This window comes from Carcharodon carcharias, chromosome 2 (assembly GCF_017639515.1).
Source record: "Carcharodon carcharias isolate sCarCar2 chromosome 2, sCarCar2.pri, whole genome shotgun sequence".
NCBI classification, from domain to species: Eukaryota; Metazoa; Chordata; class Chondrichthyes; order Lamniformes; family Lamnidae; genus Carcharodon; species Carcharodon carcharias.
In genome coordinates this window covers 25,558,677-25,579,804 of record NC_054468.1, presented here as the reverse complement: position 1 = coordinate 25,579,804, position 21,128 = coordinate 25,558,677, and the positions used below count along the sequence as shown (strand labels likewise).

Genomic DNA, 21,128 nt, shown 5'->3' with positions numbered 1-21,128 from the left:
AAAGAGCCCACCTCCTAGTCAATCAGAGGACTAGCAGCTCTTCTGTTCCAGCAGCGCCACTGGGAGTGGTGGCCACTGTTGGGACTGCAAGAGTCCCCAAAGCAGCAATCATGGTGGGGACTCTGGAACACAGGTGTGGATTGGGCTCGCGAGGGCCAGTCAGGCTGGTGCTCCGGGGACTGCTATAGTCCCAACAGTGGCCACTACTCCCAGGGTCAGTTAGGCAGGCCCCATCGAGGGCAGGTGGGACCCTTTCATCAGGTGCATCATTTGTCACCAGGGATCCTTCCATGCACCACAGAGTGCCCAATCCCAAGCCCTCAGGAAGGCCGTAAGTTTTTATGTAATTGGCTACTTAAGAGCCTCAATTGGCATCTGGGTGGGAAGGCCCTTCTTGACCTTGCCCACCCCTGACTTTATCGAGTGGGAATCAGGAACGCAACGGGCACTTTTCCTCCCTCTTTTCCTCTTGATTCTACAGATCCTCTCTGCCCTCTGCCTCCTAGCCTGCTCCCAGGATAGAGGGGAATTAAATTCCGCTGTGCTCAATCTGTGACATGTAGGTGTGTTAAGTGTGTATGGATGTGGTGGAGCATAGGAATATCAGGCATCGGTGCTAGTTGGTAGGCAGATGATGGGGATGTGGTTAATTGAGCAGTGCCTGAGGCTAGTCGTACAGTTGGTAAGCTATGACATCGGAAGATATGCGCACTGACCTTGACCACTCAGGTGAGGATGATTGAACCTCTTGATGCAGTGCTTCCAGGTTCTCAAGACATTGACACCTACGGCCTTTTGCTCTTACTGCCTTCTGATCATGTGTCTGGAGGGCTTCCTTGCACCCTGCAGATACAGGGCATCTCTCCCTCATTCCCCTTCCTCCCCCACCAATACCTCCAGTATGATGCCCAAAAAACTTGGAGCCTGCACTCTCTCATGTTGTGCCACTTTTCAACATCTACCAGGTCAGAATCAGTTCCGCATGATTGCCAGCATCTGCTGCTGCCACAATGCCCCTCCTCTTTGAGGTTCAGGCTAGCTTTAAGCAATGCAGGCTAGCTTTAAGTGGTGCTAGCCTTTCATGATCTATGCCCTTTACTGATGTGTCCAGCTACTCAATAACATGGTTAACATTAGTTGGACATTGAACTCATTGGAATGAAGAGGCAACACAAAGTTGCTGTACTGAGGAACCGATCTCAATATGCCAACATGGTAGCGCTGAAAATGTGGTGCAGAAATCAAATACTGTCCATTTATAATAATGTTGAATGTTTAAACATAATTTTGAAGGTTGTGCCAGATGAGACCTGATTCAAATGAAGGTGATGGTTGTAAAAAACTAGCCCTAAATTTAGATGCATTGGAGATCAGAAGGCATTACTGCAGGAACCACAAAGCAAACACCTAACCCCGGTTTTGATGGGCATGCACGTTCTCTGCTCCAGAGCTCACATATTTATTGAAAAGGGGTGGGCAAAAATAATGAAAAGAGCACATATCTAGTTTTGTGGTTAAGGGGATTCCACTCTCGCTTGTTTATGCATGCCAGATCTAGTATGTAAAATGGAGGCACTACAGTTCTAGTTTCCTCACCGAAAGAGTGTAGCAATTTTAATTTAAAATTTTCCATTTTTTTTACTGTCCGTAGTTTCTTTGCATTAGTAACTCAGATTTATGGAGGACTATTTATTAAAGAATTCCAACTCTGCACTGTAGAGAGAGCTTCACCTCTCAGACCAAAAATATTAATGAGCGACCAAATTTTACAACAATTATTCTTAATTATTTTTTGAGAAGTAGGATGTCACAGAAGAATACTTCGGGTATATTTGTTATAATTTTTTAAAGAAACATAAGAGTGATCTCTAAATCATGTTATTCTCATGAAAGCTATGAACTTTTCCAATGTCTCTCTAGTTTCATGCAATTGGAGACAGGAAGGATTGGGATGCTTTCCACCCCACTTTAGTGGCAGAGGGTCTGTTTGCTTTCGGCAACATTCTCAGTTACCTACGGCTTTTCTTTGTGTACACGACTAGTTCCATCCTGGGACCATTGCAGGTAATGCATTCACATTATCTAATTTTTGTGCCCGTAGAATACACAGTGTTTGAAAGTGTGGGCATGCGTCCAGCTCCAGGTCTTTGTTAATAGTACTCTAAAACCAGTTGTTGGGATATATGAGAGATGGCTCTGGGTGATTTGTTTTTCTTTAATTTGCCTTCTCTCCCAGTAGGGCAGTGCCTGGATCACCCTTCTTTGTTTCTACCAGTAGCACAGCTGGGATACTGCATGTGCAAAGCAACGTTGAATTGTTCTGTGTGGTAGCACATTGCACCATAGCATCCTTGCTTCTTCACTTTCTGATTATTGTTTATTAGCTTCCCCTCTTCTTACCTTACATAATTAAAGGGGATTTTTTTAAATACATTTTTTTGTCACTTTTTCTTCTCTGCACCACACAGTGTTGGCCAAGAATGTGGACAGGAAACCTGATCCCACTCGTCTGCCAGTACTTCCTGGTCAGGAGGTCTGAAAAATTGGTATATGCTTGCACTCTGATTTCCTCCTCTGCCTCATGGCTGGAAATCTCATGTGCATTTTGTCTCCATTACGTTGCAGCGATAAGGTTGCTGTGTAGAATAGAAGATACAAGCTTTATTGTACCACTTTGTTGTGCAGGTTATCAGATAATGCCATTCATCTACATATGCTTCTGTTTGCCATTTTGATTTGTGAGCACCAGCCTGACCTGAATTCTAAATCTCAGAGGGAAACAGTACAGACATTGTCCACAGGTACTTCTGCCGTCACCTTTAGTCAGTTTGAAATCAACAGTTTATACAGCAAGCACTGTTAACCTAAAAATATTTGCACTGCAAATATTTTGAGACTGGCTAAATTTCACACCTAAAGCTTCGATGATTTTGTGGTCTTTTAGCGAGCTTTACCATTTTTCTGTCTAAGGAGTTTCTGTAGCTGTACTACCACATGTGACCTTCCACAAAGTTTTGGCTCATAAATGAGACTGACTGCTAAAATAAGATGACAACACCATATTGTGATGAAGGAGCAAAGGGCATATTAATCTTGCGGTGTTTTCAGCTTTGATCGGGCTACCCTCTTTACTGAAATTTCACCTATATTGCACTGATTGTACATTCTATTCCCTTTCGGAGCAGCTAACTAACTTGTGGCTGCACTTGTTTTGAATTTGGGTAAATATTGCTTTTAAATTCAATTGATTGGAAGTATGACAGACACAAAAGTAAATACATTCTAGACTGTAACTCTTAAGCTAAGCACCAACAAAATACAAAAAAAAAAGCTGTTGATGGGAAAGAAAGTCCAGAGGAAGTACTTTCTATTCAATATACTCCACCCATTTTATAAAAACAAGTAATGTATTTCAAAGAATTTGACTGATCCTTTTGAAAAAAAAAATGTCAATCTTCTTACCTCCATGGTAAGGTTGAGGAACATTCTCAGGTGATCCAGAGTAGGTCCATAAAAAAAGAGCGAATACTTACACTGTTGGAGGTGCTTTTTTCGAATAAAACTTTAACGGAGACCTTGTCCAGCCTCTCAGGTGGTCATAAACGATCTGTGGCACAGAAAGGAACAGAGAAGTTTTCCTCATGCCCAGGCCAACACTTTTTTCTCAACCAACATCATGAAATCAGATTATCTGGTCCTTTATCCCTTTTCTGTTTGTAGGACCTTCCAAGTCACCCACCGTCCTGACTTGGAAATATATTGCAGTTCCTTCACTGTTGCTGGGTCAAAATCCTGGAACTCCCTTCCTAACAGCACTGTGGATGTACCTACACCACATGAATTGCAGCGGTTCAAGAAGGCAGCTCACCACCACCTTCTCAAGGGTAACTAGGGATGGGCAGTAAATGCTGGCCCAGCCAGCGAAGCCCACATCCCGTGAATGAGTGGGGGAAAAAATGTGCAAATTGGCTATGATTTCTTCCATACGTTACAACACTGACTACGCTTCCAAAGTGCTTTGTTTACTGTGAATCACTTTGGGATGTCTTGAGCTTGTGAAAGGGGCAATTTAAATGCAAATTCTTTCTGCATTTTGACTCATTTATAGCAGGCATAACTTAAGAACATCATGCTGTTCAGAATTTCCAATAAACTTTAAAACATACTGTGGTATACACAATGTAAAGATAAAAATCACAGTAAACTCTAGCACACACAATATAAAGAATAACAAATTAGCTGTTTCATTTAACGAAGCCATTCACAGAGCTAATGCAAGAAAATAAATATGCCGTCAAAATAATATGGCAGGCCATTCTGATGCTGGGACTAGCATATTGGGGTCCAAAGACCTCAGCTGTAACTCTAGCACAATGAGATGTTAAGGCTAGAAGATATTCTGGGTCTCAGTTTAGAATGGGAAATCCTCTGAGTTCCTGAAAGAGCAGAGCCTCCAGCCAAATGAGATGGAGAGGGAGTCATGGATTCCCTATGTTGGCTGTTATTAACCTTGCATAGACTGGTACATCTAAAGAAAAGAGGCATACGAGCCTCCAACCCATGTGGAAGTAGGGACCTCCTGGCCTGTGGGAGCAGGCAGGTGCCCGAGATGCAACCCAGTGGCACGAATACCTGTAACCCCAATGCAGGTTAGGTGACCGTCCACAGACCCTGTATATTCCAGCCTCACTGAGGAGTGCTAAAAGTAGAGAAGTACCCCATTCCCCACGACTTCATAATAAGCAAAAAGCATCATCAAAACAAAATGTCGATAATTGAGTTTCAAACTGTAACTCAGGTTCCTGGTTTTAGTAATCTCAGTTTATCCTTTTGATACTTTTCACCTTCCATCTCAACTTTTGGGCAGAGCTTTGTTTCCATTTGGTGCTGCCTCCGGCAACCTGAGTGAAATCAGAGACTTGACATATACAGCAGCTACTCATTAACTTTGTGTCAGGCGCCACAATCCTAACCAATGCTGAAGGATTTCTCTCAGGGCTACAGCAGCAAAGTGAACAGACCCTGATCTGTGCCTAGGATTCCTCACGTGGTGAGCTCATGGTTGGCAATCACGTTACTGTGGGAAATTGTGAAGCAGACAGGCACTATCCACAGAAAGAAAAAGGAAAAGTAAAACTTGTGGTCCAGTGGTTCAATTTTAGTAGGGCTCTTTCACTTGGTCTATGGAAAGTGGGAAAATGCTGACTCCTAATAACATGCATTTGCCTTTTTGTGTTTCCTGCCATGGTTGAGTTAGATGAATAAGTATATGTAAAGGAAGAGAGTAGCTGAAGTAATCATTGGTCCCTTAGAAGCAGAGACAGGAGAAATTACCATGGGGATTGAGGAAATGGCGGGTGCACTGAACAGATATTTTGTAGAAGACACAAGTTTCATACCAGAAATTGATGGTAACCTAGGGCTAAAGAGAGTGAGGAAATTAATATCAGCAGAGAAATAGTATTGGAGAAAATTTAGGGACTAAAATCTGACAAATCCTCAGGACCTGATGGCCTACGCCCTAGGGTTCTAAAAGAGATAGCTACAGAGGTAGTGGATGTGCTGGCTATGATTTCTGAAAATTCCTTAGATTTAGGAATGGTCCCATTAGATTGGAAGTTGTCCAATGTTATGCTGCTTTTCAAGAAGGGAGGGAGAAAGAAAACAGTGAACTACAGGTCAGTTAGCCTAACATCAGTTGTTGGGAAAGTGGTGGAATCTGTTATTAAGGAAGTCTTAACAATGCAGCATAGTATGATTAGAGCAATTCAACATGGTTTTACTGAAGGGATATCTTGTTTGATAAATTTAATGGAGTTTTTTGAGGATTTTTTTATTCATTCATGGGATATGGGCATCGCTGCTAAGACCAGCATTTATTGCCCATCTCTAATTGCCCTTCAGAAGGTCGTGCTGAGCTGCCTTCTTGAACCGTTATGGTCTGTGTGGCATGGGTACACTCCAGTGTTGTTAGGGAGGGAGCTCCAGGATGTGACCCAGCAGCAGCGAAGGAATGGTGATATATTTCTAAGTCAGGATGGTGAATGGCTTGGAGGGATCTTGCAGGTGGTGGTGTTCCCATGTGTCAGGTGTCCTTGTCCTTCTAGATGGTAGAGGTTGTGAGTTTGGAAGGTGCTGTCTTAGGAGGCTTGGTGAGTTCCTGTAGCGCATCTTGTAAATGGTACACATTGCTGCCACTGTGTGTCGGTGGTGGAGGGAGTGAATGTTTGTGGATAGGGTGCCAATCAAGTGGGCTGCTTTGTCCTGGATGGTGTCAAGCTTCTTGAGTGTTATTGGAGCTGCACTCATCCGGGCAAGTGGAGAGTATTCCATCACACTCCTGACTTATGCCTTGTAAATGGTGGACAGGCTTTGGGGAATCAAGAGATGAGTTACTTGCTGCAGGATTTCTAGCCTACGACCTGCTCCTGTAGTCACAATATTTAAATGAATAGTCCAGTTCAGTTTCTAGTCAATGGTAACCCCTAGGATGTTGATTGTAAGGTAGATAAAGGGGAACCAGTAGATATAGTATATCTGGATTTCCAAAAGGTTTTCAATAAGGTGTCACACAAAAGGTAAATAGGCAAGATAAGTATGCATGCAGTTGGGGATAATATATTAGCATGAATAGAAGATTCATAGAAGATAGAAAGCAGAAACTGGGCATAAAACAACTTTTCAAGTTGGTAGATAATGAGAATGGAGTGCTGCAAGAAGCTGTGCTGGGGCCTCGGCTATTTACAATCTATATTAGTGACTTAGATGAATAGACAGTGATGTATCAAAGTTTTCTGATGATACCAAGCTATGTGGGAAGGTAATTTGTGGAGAGGCCAAGAGAGGCTTTAAATAGATATAGACGGATAGGTTACAAGATAGGGTATAATGTAGGGAAGTGTGAAGTTATTCACTTTGGTTGTAAGAATAGAAAAGCAGAATATTTTTTAAAAGGTGCGAAACTTGTGAGTGTTGATGTTCAAAGAGACTTGGGTATGCTGGTACAAGAAACACAGAAAGTTAGCATGCAGGTGCAGCAAGCAATTAGGAAGGCAATTGGCATGTTAGCCTTTATTGCAAGGGGAATGGAGTACAAGAATAAAGAAGTCTTGTTATAGTTGTGCAGGGTTTTGGTGAGACCACATCTAGAATACTGTGCCCAGTTTTGGTCTCCATATTTAAGAAAGAACATACTTGCATTGGAGGTGGTACAGTGAATGCTCACTAAATTAGTCCCTGGGATGAGAGGGTTGTCCTATGATGAGAGACTAAGTAAATTGGGCTTATATCCTCTGGAGAATGAGAGACAATCTCCTTGAAACTTAGAAAATTCTGAAGGGGCTTGATAAGGTAGATGCTGGGAGATTATTTCTGCTGGTTGGGAAATCTAAAACACAGGGGCACAGCCTCAGAATAAGGAGCCAATCATTTAAGACTGAGATGAGGAGGAATTATTTCATTTAAAAGGTTGTGAATCTTTGGAATTCTCTACACCAGAGAGCTGTGGATGGTCAATCATTGAATACATTTAAGGCTGGAATAGACAGATTTTTGGTCCCTCAGGGAATTAAGAGATGTGGGGAGCAGATGGGAAATTGGAATTCAAGCCCAAGATCAGCCATGATTTGTATTGCATCAAGGAGCAGGTTAGATGAGCCACATGGTCTACTCCTGCTCTTATTTCTTATGTTCTTGTATCTCTTGAGCTTGAAAAGACTATTGATTGCTTAGCAAACAGAAAGGCATCCACCAAGGATGGAATTCCAGTCAAACTGCTGAAGCCCAGAAAGTCCCATCAACTGTCACTCCTTCATGACCTCTTTCTCTGTTGGAAGTAGGAACTGTTTCACAGGTCAGTCATGATACCAAAATCGTCGCATTATACAAAAACAGAAGAGATTGCAACAACTACATGGGGCATCTCACTCCTTTGTGGCACTGGGAAGGCTTTGACTAGGGTCATGCTTAAAAGACTTTATCCATTTGTAGACTGAGTCTATCCAAATGCACAATGTGGTTTCGGTGCTGGCAGATCTATGATGGAAATGATCTTCTCCATACGTCAACTGTGACAGAAGTGTAGGTAACAGGTGCCTACTTGTTACAATCCCAGACCGGATCCCCAAATTTTGCTACAACCCATTTAAGGACCAGAAACTTTTGTTTTAAAGTAAACAAAATCAGAAATCCTGGTTACTCACTAAAAGAAAAAAGCCACAAGATTCCACAGTTTTAAACAAACAGAAGAAATTTTACTATACACGAGTTAACAAAGCAAACAATCAACACTACCTATCTTATAACCTAATATCCAAAATTAACATGAGGTAAACATTAATTAAACTAAACAGACAAATTAATTAAACAGGCAAACTGCACATTAAATGGCACACACAACCAAGACAGGTCTCCTGAATTTCTCAACAATCCACCTAGTCATCAGCGACAGTCACAAACATTCTTGTCTTCCTCACAAGGAATTTCAGCTCCTTGCCTTCAAAGAGCTAGTCTGATTGCCAATCAGTAGCAGCTGTACTCCAGCTGGGTTCCATGGTACATCCTCACCTAAAAGGCACACTATTCCAAATTTCTCCCAATCTGCTCCCAGGTCTGGCATTTTTGGTTTCTTTTCCAGCTGAGCTGACCTACTACTGAGACTGTCCCCATGTGTTGGCCAGTCTACACCCCAGCGTCTAAACACAACACAGGCATAGTCCCAGTTCCTGAGCCACGCTACTGCCAGCAGCACTTTTGGGCTTCCCCAAGCCCCAATCTCCCCAACTGCACTGAGCAATTATCACTCCTGGGTGTCTCTGAGCCCCAGTTGCAGGGAACTAATCACAGTACTTCAGCTGCACGGAGCTGGCAACCTTCTGTTGCCTCTTTAGCTCCAGACTCCTCTTGTCATGTGGGCTCTATTTTTGCGCCACACCCCAGTCCTGTGGTCGTTGTTCCGTGCTACACCACCACACAGGCACACGTCCTGATACTTGTAGCTGTGAAGGAATGCCAGAAACCAAGCATGTACAGCCTGTATCCCTGCTGTGCTCTGCACTTGTGCTGGAGCTCTGAGTTTAGAATACAGATTCCCTCACACACTGGAGAACAACTACCAGCAGTGCCTTCACAAGATCCTTCTAATCCATTGGCAAGAAAGGTGATCCAACAGCATTGCACTCTCCCAAACTAACATGCCCAGCATCGAGGCACTAATCACTCCAAACCAGCTCTGCTGGGCAAGACATATCGTTCATACGCCTAACACCAGACTCCCCAAGCAACTGCTCTACTTGGAATTCGGTCGTGGAAGGAGACTCCCAGATGAACATCAGAAATGCTTTAAGAATGTCCTCAAAGCACCCCTGAGGAGGTCAAACATTCCTCCTGATTCATGGGAGTCCCTCATTTGTGACCGACCAACAAGGAGAAGGTGCATTTGGGAAGGCACCAAACACATTGAGAGACATTGTCGAGCGCTGGCAGAGGCGAAGTTGAGTTCTCAGACACAAACCAACAAACAACTCATCTACCTGACCCTTCACGCACCAAACCCATCTGGTTCACTAATGTCCTTTCGGAAAGGAAATCTGGCATCCTTACCTGGTTTGCCCTACGTGTGACTCCAGACCCACAGTAATGTGGTTGACTCTTAAATGCCCTCTGAAATGGCCTAGCAAACCACTCAGTTGTATCAAGCCACTACAGAAAACTAAGGAATGAAAACAGACAGATGACTCGGCATTGACCTATGCACTTGAAATGACAATGGCACACCCAGCCCTGGAAAACCTAAATGTCCTCTTTAAAAATAACTGCAGGGTTGTGCCAAAATTGTTCCACAGTCTAGTCAAGCAAAAGACTGACATAGTCATACTCACAGAATTATATCTTTAAAAAAATCCAGACACCACCATCACCATCCCAGTTCTGTCCCAACAGCAGGACAGACCTACCAGAGGTAGCTGCACAGTGGTATACAGTCAGGAGAGAATTTCCCTGACAGTCTCAAAATCAACTCTGAACCCCATGAAGTCTCATGGCATCAGGTTGAACATGGGCAAGGAAACCTCCTGCTGGTTGCCACCTACCACCAGCATCCCCCGCCGCCCGAATCAGTACTTCTCCATGGAGGAAGCACTGAGGGTGACAAGGACACAGAGTGGGGGACACCAAGAGTGGCATCGTAGCACCAATATTAACTGAGGTGGCTGACTCCTAAAGGACATAGCTGGTAGACTGGGTCTGTGGCAGGTAGTTAAGAAACCAACAAGAGGGATAAGCCTACTTGATCTCATCCTCACCAACCTATCTGTTGCAGATGCATCTGTCCATGTTGGTAATGGTAGGAGTGACCACTGAACAGTCCTTGTGGAGTCGAAGTTCTATCTTCACATTGACGATACTCTCCATTGTGTTTGGGTGGCACTAAATGGGATAGCTTTAGAACAGATCTAGCAACTCAAACCTAGGCATCCATGAGGCGCTGTGGACCATCAGCAGCAGCAGAATTATACTGAACGACAATCTTGTAACCTCATGGCCCGGCATATCCCCCACTCTACCATTACTATCAAGCTTGGGTTCAGCCCTGGTTCAATGAGAAGTGCAGGAGGGCATGTCAGGAGCAACACCAGGCATACCTAAATATGAGGTATCAACCTCTTGAAACTATAACACAGGACTATTTGCGTGCCAAACAGCAGAAGCAGCATGCAATGGACAGAGCTAAGCGATCCACAACTAACGAATCATATCTAAGCTCTACAGTCCTGCCACGTTCAGTCGTGAATGGCGGTAGACAATTAAATAACTAACTGAAGTAGGCTCCCCCATCCTCAATGATGGGGGAGCCCAGCACATAAGTGCAAAAGGTAAGGCTAAAGCACTTACAACTGTCTTCAGCCAGAAGTGCTGACTGGATGATCCATCTCAGCCTCCTTCAGAAATTCTCAGCATCACAGATTCTAGTCTTCAGCCAATTCGATTCACTCCACTTGATATCAAGAAATGGCTGAAGCCACTAGATACTGCAAAGTTATGGGACCTGACAAAATTCCAGGAATAGTACTGACTTGTGCTCCTGAACTAGCCGCACCCCTAGCTAAGATATTCTAGTTCAGCTATAAGATATTCTAGTCCAGCAACAAGATATTCTATTCCACCTGGCAATGTGAAAAATTGCACAGGTATGTCCTGTCCACAAAAGCAGGGCAAAATCCAACTTGGTCAATTACCACCGCATCTGTCTGCTGTCAATCATCAGTAAAGTAATGGAAGGCGTCATCAACAGTGCTATCATCAAGCACTTTCTTAGCAATAACCTGCCCGCTGGTGCTCAGTTTGCGTTCTGCTACGGCCACTCAGCTCCTGACCTCATTACAGCCTTGGTCCAATCTTGGACAAAAGTGTTGAACTCAAGAGGTGAGGTGAGAGTGACATCCCTTGATCTCAAGGCAGCATTAGACTGAGTGTGGCATCAAGGAGCCCTAGCAAAACCGGACTCAATGGGAATCAGGGGGGCAAGCTCTCTGCTGGTTGGAGTCGTACCTAGCACAAAGGAAGATGGTTGTGGTGGTTCAAGGTCAATCATCACAGTCCCAGGGCATTACTGCAGGAATTCCTTGTGATAGTGACCAAGGCCCAACCATCTTCAGCTGTTTCATCAAGGACCTACCCTCCATCATGAGGTCAAAAATGAGGATGTTCATTCATGATTGCACATTGTTGAACACCATTTTTAACTCCTCAGATACCGAGGCAGTCCATGTCCATATGCAGCAAGACCTGTACAACATTCAGGCTCGGGCTGATAAGTGGCAATTAACTTACACCACACAAGTGCCAGGCAATGAGAACAACAAGAGAGAATCTAATCATCTTCCCTGAATATTTACTGGCATTACCATCACTGAATTGTCCTCTATCAACATCCTGGGGGTTAACATTGACCAGAAACTGAACTTGACTAGCCATATAAATACTGTGGCTACAAGAGCAGGTCAGGGTCTAGGAATCCTGCAGAAAGTAACTCCTGACTTCCCAAAACCTGTCCACCATCTACAAGGCACAAATCAGGGGTGTGATTGAGTACTCTTCACTTGCCTGGATAAGTCCAGCTTCAACGACACTCAAGAAGCTCATCGCCATCCAGTACCAAGCAGCCTGCTCGATTGGCACCCCATCCACATTCATTCGCCCCATCCACCACCTTAAACATTTATTCCCACCACCACCACCAACGATGCACATTGGCAGCAGTGTGTACCACCTATAAGATGCACTACAGCAGCTCACCAAGGCTCCTTCGACAGCAACTTCCAAACTCACCACCTCTATCACTTTGAAGGACAAGGGCAGCAGATGCTAGGGAACACCATCACCTGCAAGTTCCCCTCCAAGCCACTCGCCATCTTGACTTGGAACTATATTGCTGTTCCTTCACTGTCGCTGGGTCAAATTCCTAGAACTCCCTCCCTAACAGCACTGTGGGTGTTCCTACACCACATGGACTGCAGCAGTTCAACAAGGCAGCTCATGATCACCTTCTCAAGGGGAATTAGGGATGGGCAAAAAATGCTGGTCTAGCCACCGACACCCACACCCTGTGAAAGAATTTTAAAAAGACCATCAGGTCCGATGTGGCAGAACCTGCAGATCGCACTTTGGACTTATCAGCCATCTCAGAACCCGTTGAACAGGAGTGGAAGCAAGTCATCCTGGATCCCAAGTGACCGCCCAGAAGGAAGAAGAAGTAGGGAACAGGATATATTTCTTTACCTTGCTTTCATAGATCTCACTAAAGTGTTTGACACCATCAGCAGGGCAGGGCTCTATAGGATTTTGGGGAAAATCACCAAAGCTCCTTGGTCTCATCCGTTTCTTTCATAACAATATGCACTGCACTGTACAGTTTGATGGCACCACTTCGACAGTTGCTGGGTGAAGAATGGAGTGTAACAGGCTGTGTCCTGGCCCCTACATTGTTTGCTCCTTCATGCCTTCGCCTTCTCTGCACATATGGAAGGCGTATACCTGCACACTAGGTCAGATGGCAAGCTCTATAATCCATCCAGATTCAAATTGAAGACAAAAATACTGCACATCTGATCAGAGAACTGCTCAACGCTGATGATGCCGTGCTAGTCACTCACAGGCTGCCTCTCCCATGCCTGTAGCTTGTTCCCCCTGACTATAAGCATCAAGAAACCTGTAGGTTTGGGACAGAGCGTCACACCTCTGCCTTTGATCACACAAAATAACACCCTGTTGGAAGTGGTCAGCAAATGCTGCTACCAAGGGTCTGCAGTGGCAGACAATCTGTTTCTTGATGCAGAATTTGATATGTGCACAGGGAAAGTAGCTATCACCTTTGGCTGACTCATGACTTGTGCATGGAATGACATCAAGCTGACCCCGTAGGACCAAGGTGCTGGTTTACAAGGTTTGTATTCTCAGCACCTTGCTATATGGCTGTGAAACATGGATAACTTTCAGCAACCAAGAATGGAAACTTTAATCTTCACTAACTTTAAGGGAATTCTGGGTGTCTAATGGAAGGACAAAATCACGAATGTGGCAGTCCTCTCAAATGCAAAGTTCCCAAGTATGTTGGCACTTAGCAAGCAGAGACAATTTTGCTGGCTTGGGCATGTTAGCAAGGTCGCATACCTAAGGCTTTTTTTGTACTGCGAAATAGCCAGAGCCCAAAGCTTCACTTCAAGGATGCTTACAAGTGTGATATGAAGGCCCTGAACATTGTTTCTCACGCCTTGGAGACACTAGCTGATGGCTCAGCAAAATTACAAGATCACCTGTGGGCTAGCATGCGCCACCATTGGCTACAGCGGCTTAGCAGCTGGTGCCAACACTAACAACAACAACCTACCACGGCCCCAGAGAACCACTTCACATACGGCGCTTGTGGCCAAATCTGCTTCTCACAGATGGATCTCTTTCGCACTATCAGCAAAAGTGCACCTTATGAAATTATTCCACCCTGAAAGGATTTTGTTTGCTGTATGTCCATCATTTAGCATAGATGGAAGTCTGTCACTGATGACAATGCCTTTTTGTGATGAAGAATAGAAAGAGAGCCAACACCAAATCTATTCTGGACAACATGGGCAAGGCAGGCTGTGAATGAAGGTCCTAAAGTGTGAATCAGCACTTCTACTGAGAGCTTACAGATGAAGGGGAGACAGGTCACAAGTGCCAAGACAATATTATAAGTCTCATAGAAATAGGGAATTAGAGATAGACCATGTAGTGCAGTGCAGCAGATCAAGCATTTGATATGTTATATTGCCACAATCATGCATTTTCTTTTTTAATTTGTAAAAGTACTGTGCTGTCAGCATTGCTTGTTACTATTAATCTTCAGTGACTTCAATATTTAATATTTCATTTTGTATTAAGAGAGAAGGAGATATGGAACACTTCTACTGATCTATTAAAATTGCAATCATGTTACTGTGCATTAAATATTCACAAGGATTAAAATCACTAGGAGTACAGTCTGTAATGAAACTGAAGCACCGAACACACTAGACCACAGAATACTTGCTACTTTTAGAATTCTAAAAATAAGCAGGCACCAGATAAGTACTGGTTGTGTTCCAGTTGGACTGGGCAAAAAATATTCACAGACCTAAGTGTTTTATATGATTTCAAGCAACTTCTGTCACAGTCAAAACATCCCTTTTGAGATATTATTAATTAAATGGTGACTGCAATTAAGGGAATTTTAAAAAAATTCAGCACTGTCAAGAATGTACAAACAGCCATGAGAGCACCATTAAAAATTGGCACATATGTTCATGTTTCACCATTGACTCAATTTACAGTGCCATATAGGATTGAGTTAAGTTAAACCAGATCATCAACATTGGTAATTAATGAGGGGGTTTTGATAGTTGTATTTGAAAAAAAATGCACTTTCGTACCTTTCTCCTCCATGTACTGCTTTTACACACCAATCCTACAGATGATTTAAAATGATCCCAAATGCAAACTGTTTTGATATAATTTGGCCCAAATGTTCTATTGAATTTCTGAATGTTTGAGCCTTAACCAAATCTATTAGTTCATGAAGCTTTTGGCTCTTAATTCGAATAAGTTATTGCCTCCCAGAAAAAGCAGTGTGACACAGCTTATTCATAATTTAATAATATCACTTGGATATATATATAGCCTTTTTTGCTTATCATAAACACAATGAAAGTAAATGGGGCAGTCATTCTGCACCATAACATCTTATAATGTGATGAATAACAGGCAACATGTTTTTGGATGATATTATTTGAGGGAGGAATGTTGTCCAGGACAGTGCAAGAAATCCCCAAACTTTTTCAAACAATGCCAAGGAATCTTTAACACCCACTGAATTATTGAACAGGTTGATAGGATCTCTGTTTAACATTTCTTTCAAAAGATGGGACCTCCAACAATGCAGTGCTATCTGAATATGGCAGTGCAGTCAGCTAGATTACATGCCCAAGCTGTAATGTGGGGCTTGCACCCTCATTTTCCTTCTACAGTGATCTAATCTCAGCCTTACTGTCAATGCGGCAAAGAGCTTCACCTGAAAAGGGAAAGGAAGATCATGAACAAAATCAGAATTACCTGGAAAAACTCAGCAGGTCTGGCAGCATCGGCGGAGAAGAAAAGAGTTGACGTTTCGAGTCCTCATGGCCCTTCAACAGAACTTGGTGAATCCAAGGAAAGGGGTGAAATATAAGCTGGTTTAAGGTGTGGGGGGGGGGGTGGTTGGGTGGGGGGAGAGAAGTGGAGGGGGGTGGTGTGGTTGTAGGGACAAGCAAGCAGTGATAGGAATAGATCATCAAAAGATGTCACAGACAAAAGAACACATAGGTGTTGAAGTTGGTGATATTATCTAAACAAATGTGCTAATTAAGAAAGGTTGGTAGGGCACTCAAGGTATAGCTCTAGTGGGGGTGGGGGGAGCATAAAAGATTTAAAAATATTTAAAAATAATGGAAATAGGTGGGAAAAGAAAAATCTATATAATTTATTGGAAAAAACAAAAGGAAGGGGGAAGAAACAGAAAGGGGGTGGGGATGGAGGATGGAGTTCAAGACCTAATTTGTTGAATTCAATATTCAGTCCGGAAGGCTGTAAAGTGCCTAGTCGGAAGATGAGGTGCTGTTCCTCCAGTTTACGTTGGGCTTCACTGGAACAATGCAGCAAGCCAAGGACAGACATGTGGGCAAGAGAGCAGGGTGGAGTGTTAAAATGGCAAGCGACAGGGAGGTTTGAGTCATTCTTGCGGACAGACCGCAGGTGTTCTGCAAAGCGGTCGCCCAGTTTACGTTTGGTCTCTCCAATGTAGAGGAGACCGCATTGGGAGCAACGAATACAGTAGACTAAGTTGGGGGAAATGCAAGTGAAATGCTGCTTCACTTGAAAAAGTTGCATTTCCCCCAACTTAGTCTACTGTATTCGTTGCTCCCAATGCGGTCTCCTCTACATTGGAGAGACCAAACGTAAACTGGGCGACTGCTTTGCAGAACACCTGCGGTCTGTCCGCAAGAATGACCCAAACCTCCCTATCGCTTGTCATTTTAACACTCCACCCTGCTCTCTTGCCCACATGTCTGTCCTTGGCTTGCTGCATTGTTCCAGTGAGGCCCAACACAAACTGGAGGAACAGCACCTCATCTTCCGACTAGGCACTTTGCAGCCTTCAGGACTGAATATTGAATTCAACAACTTTAGTTCTTGAACTCCCTCCTCCATCCCCATCCCCTTTCTGTTTCTTCCCCCTTCCTTTTGTTTTTTCCAATAAATTACATAGATTTTTGTTTTCCCACCTATTTCCATTATTTTTAAATATTTTTAAATCTTTTATGTGCCCCCCACCCCCGCTAGAGCTATACCTTGAGTGCCCTACTATCCTTTCTTAATTAGCACATTTGTTTAGATAATATCACCAACTACAACACCTATGTGTTCTTCTGTCTGTGACATATTTTGATGATCTGCTCCTATCACTGCTTGCTTGTCCCTACAACCACACCACCCCCCTCCACTCCCCACACCCCCCCCCCCCACACACACACACCTTAAACCAGCTTATATTTCACCCCTTTCCTTGAATTCACCTAGTTCTGTTGAAAGGCCATGAAGACTCGAAACATCAACTCTTTTCTTCTCCGCCGATGCTGCCAGACCTGCTGAGTTTTTCGAGGTAATTCTGTTATTGTTTTGGATTTCCAGCATCCGCAGTTTTTTGTTTTTATAAAGGAAGATCATGGCCTGCTCTTCTGCATCCTTTTATTGTTCGCTACAGAATGGTATTCTCCACCGCATGGGAACAGATTGATTGTTAACCCTCTATGGACAGAGAATGGGGCACAATGCAAGACAAGTTAAGAGAAAGAAGAAAGCATTATGGCATTCAGTTGTTTAATCTCCCTTTTCCCCTCATTCTCTGCTCCTCTACTTACTCTGTGTTGGCTACTTTCTGTTGTCAGGGCTCTGAGCCCTGAGCTCTGCTCATTTGTTTCCCGCTAAGGGGTGCACAAGGATGGCACTCTGATTGTTGAAGTTCGGGTCTCCTTTTGACACTTATATGCAATGACCTGGGATTGGACATGCCCTGTGAATGAAATGGCCAGAATTCACATAATATCACTGCTCGACATAGAGTTATTATTCCAACACCTGGAGCACCACTTTCCTATTTGGTATTATGCAGATGTTAGATGCTCAATAATAGCTTAAAATGGCATCATTACATGGTATCTGGGACGGAATTTAATGCCCCCAGCCTGAACGTTGAGGAGCTGTGTGATCAGGCAGGAGGGTGCAAGTGGCGAAACCGTCGCCTACCAGCCTCCCTCTGAGTAAATCCAGAACAGGAAACCTTGAGGATGTCCTTTCCTCCTGGAGGCCAATCGAGGCCGTTAAGTGGCCACTTAAGGGCCTCATCCCACTGCCGCTGGAATTCCATCAGCAGTGAGGGATCCAACCATCTGGAAAGACTGCACAGCAAACCCTGTTGGGATTGCCTGTGGCCGAGTTGTAGGGGGGAGTGGGAATGCCCCCCACCCCCAGGACCCCCACTTATCCATCTTGGGATCCATCAATAACGGGAGTGGTCACTGCTCCCAGCGGCGCTGCCAGTCCTGGAGAGCTGCCAGCCTCTAATTGGCTGGCAGTTCTTGGGGGCGGGATCTCTGCCCCAGACACGGCAGTGCAACAATGAAATGACCCTGGTGGAACCGGGAGGCCCGGCGGCAGGATTCCCGCTACCAGTTAGGCACTTTACTCCATTGAGGCTCACAGAGATAGGGTCAGCAGATTTTGTTGCAGAGATTGGGTCCCCCTGCCCACGTTAAATTCCACTCCTGGTCATGGAACTGAATATACACTCGATTTCTTTAAATTAGCATTCTCATTTATAAAAACAGAAGTGATTTGTAGTTTTCCTGTGATATCGATGTGTTCAAATAAAACCAAAACATTATGCAATAAAAATTTTATAATTATGCATAATTATAAAAGTAATCTTCGTGGTGTTCTACTACAGTGGTGCCTTTTAAGGCTCTTCAGCTAATAGATGGGAAATGTGGTTGGGTTCTGGCTTGAAAACACGGGCAGTTTGTTACCCTTTGCAGTAATTACAGACATTATAAAAAATAAAACAAAATTAATGGAAAAACAGGGCCTCCATCAGATTAATGTCAAATAATTACTATCCTCTACTTGTTTTTCACCAGTTAATGTTGGTTTTCTAAAATGTGTAAGTTCTTTAGAATAATGTAGCGATTTGTATTTGCTCCACCAGGCTGATTTGATGATCTGCAAGCTCAGCCCCAGCAGGATTTTAAATATAAAGTGTGGTGCTGTGTCAGTGTGGTCACTGTGGATGCAAATAGCAATGCTGCCAGTTCTAGGGCTTAAAAAAAACCAAAATCTATAAGTAAATAATAAAACCATCTGTTTTTCAAAGCTGCATAACATAAACCAGTTTTCCTTTCCTAGAAAAAGACAGAAACATGAAAAGGTCTCACTGTAGAACAGCTTTATTTCTAATGTTTTTCCTTTTTGCAGTAAACTCTGGATGAATATTAGTTCTGGGAAATGAAAAACCGTTTTCTTTCCCACCGACCTCCACTTAATGGACGAATTGAGCTGATGATGTGTTTCAAGTGTATAAATCCAATAGAATTTCTGGTCATCCATTTTTGAATGCAGAGCTTCATTCCTCAAAGATCATACCAATCCAATCCTGTAGCTCAGAGGGGGAGGATCATATCCCCACAAGACATCCAAAATCCATGAATTTCAGTTTCTGATCCATACACTGTTTATCTTATGCAGTTAGGACTGGTGAATGTCGCCGGTCCTACCATACCTGTTTTGCATGCTGAAAATCATCAAATCCGAAAGCGGATGTGCCATACTCTCTCACTTTTGCAGCTGATGTATCAATATAAAGGTGATATATATTAAAACCTGGAAAAGTCTTTTGAGGACAGGTACTATCTTGAAGTTTCTCCTATTTATCTATTTTGGTCAATTATTGAATTAATTGCTGAGGGATTTCCATTTTTAGCACCCTGTGTCAGCAGTGAGCACATCCAACTCATGTTTACAATGGTTAGATGCAAAGTAAAGCTTTGCTTCTTTGCTAATAAGTGCTTTAGCCCAATCTTAGAGGAACCAGGTCTTGCCATATGTACCAGTATGATTTTTTTTCCATGTCCCATCTTTCAGTTAGCATTAAATTCTGGAAGAGTTCATGCTTTGGCCCTGTGCCCACTATAAACTGAGCTGAGACTTCAGGATCACATTTCTCAAACTTTTTTTATTACATCTGAATTCTTTTATTAGGTTTTAGCAGTTTAAATCACTGCCCAGTAACCATTGTTCTCTAAACAAAACTATTTCCAGGTTTTTTTTCATCCATAGCAGTTAATAATCTATCACCAATATTTTTGATCAGATTTCCATGGGACAGATGCTACAAGATTTTGGGAAGTTCTTGGGAATGTTTCTGCTTGTCCTGATCTCTTTCACCATTGGCCTTACTCAATTGTATGATAAGGAGTTTTCGACATTGGAAGGCAAGGACTGTTTGGGAATCTCCTGCAATCTGCCGAGCAATGGCACCTTCCATTCGTAAGTTTATTTGTGATTTATTGGCAGATATTTAGTTTAATGCTTCATTTTTTGCTCAACACTGAGCAATAGCATGTTACAATACAAACGTACGAACAAGGGGCAGGAATAGACCATTCGGCCCCTCAAGCCTGCTCCACCATTCAATAAGATCAGAGCTGATCTGATAGTAGTCTCAAATCCGCATGCGATAGGCTATCACCTCCTTGCTTACCAAGAACCTATCCTTAAAAATATTCAAAGACTCTGCTTCCATTGCCTTTTCAGGAACAGGGTTCCAAAGACTCACGACCCTCAGAGCAAAAAATTTTCCTCATCCCCATTTTAAATGGGTGACCACTTATTCTTAAACAGTGACCCCTCATTCTAGATTCTCCCACAAGAGGAAACATCCTCTCCACATCCACACTGTCAAGACCCCTCAGGACTTTATATGTTTCAATCAAGTCTCATACCCTTCTAAGCTCCAGTGGACACAAGCCTAGCCTGTCCAACCTTTCCTCATAAAACAACCGCCCATTCCAGGTATTAGTCTGGTGAGCCTTCTCAGAACTGCTTCCAACCCATTTACATCCTTCCTTAAATAAGGTGACCATTACTATACACGGTACTCCAGATGTGGCCTCATTAGTGCTCTGTATAACTGAAGCATAATCTCCCTATTTTGTATTCAATTCCCCTCACAAATGATAACATTCTATTAGCTTTCCTAACTACTTGCTGTACCCGCATACTAGCCTTTTGCGATTCATGCACTAATGCTACAATACAGTATTGTTTTTTTCAAACACTCATATATACAGACGCTAGAAAAAAGTGTTTTTTTTTTGGTAATTGCATCTGTCTTTGATTGTTTTCAAGGAAGCTTCTGATTCCTCTTTCAGAAGATGGGGTCATGGCAGAAATTCTAGACCCAAGCAAGATTTCAGTCATTATAATTAGCATTGATTAAAGACTGTCATTTATTTTTCTTTGATGTTTTG

The 21,128-nt window shown here is 43.2% G+C and overlaps 1 protein-coding gene across 1 annotated transcript in view; it reads left to right on the top strand.

Moving 5' to 3' along the window:
* trpc1 (transient receptor potential cation channel, subfamily C, member 1) overlaps positions 1–21,128 on the top strand; it is a 94,556-nt gene that overhangs the window by 61,135 nt on the left and 12,293 nt on the right. The window contains exons 9-10 of the mRNA XM_041210220.1: positions 1,921–2,064; positions 19,970–20,145. Of these exons, the coding sequence (XP_041066154.1) occupies positions 1,921–2,064; positions 19,970–20,145 (320 nt within the window). The remainder of the gene's footprint in view (positions 1–1,920; positions 2,065–19,969; positions 20,146–21,128) is intronic.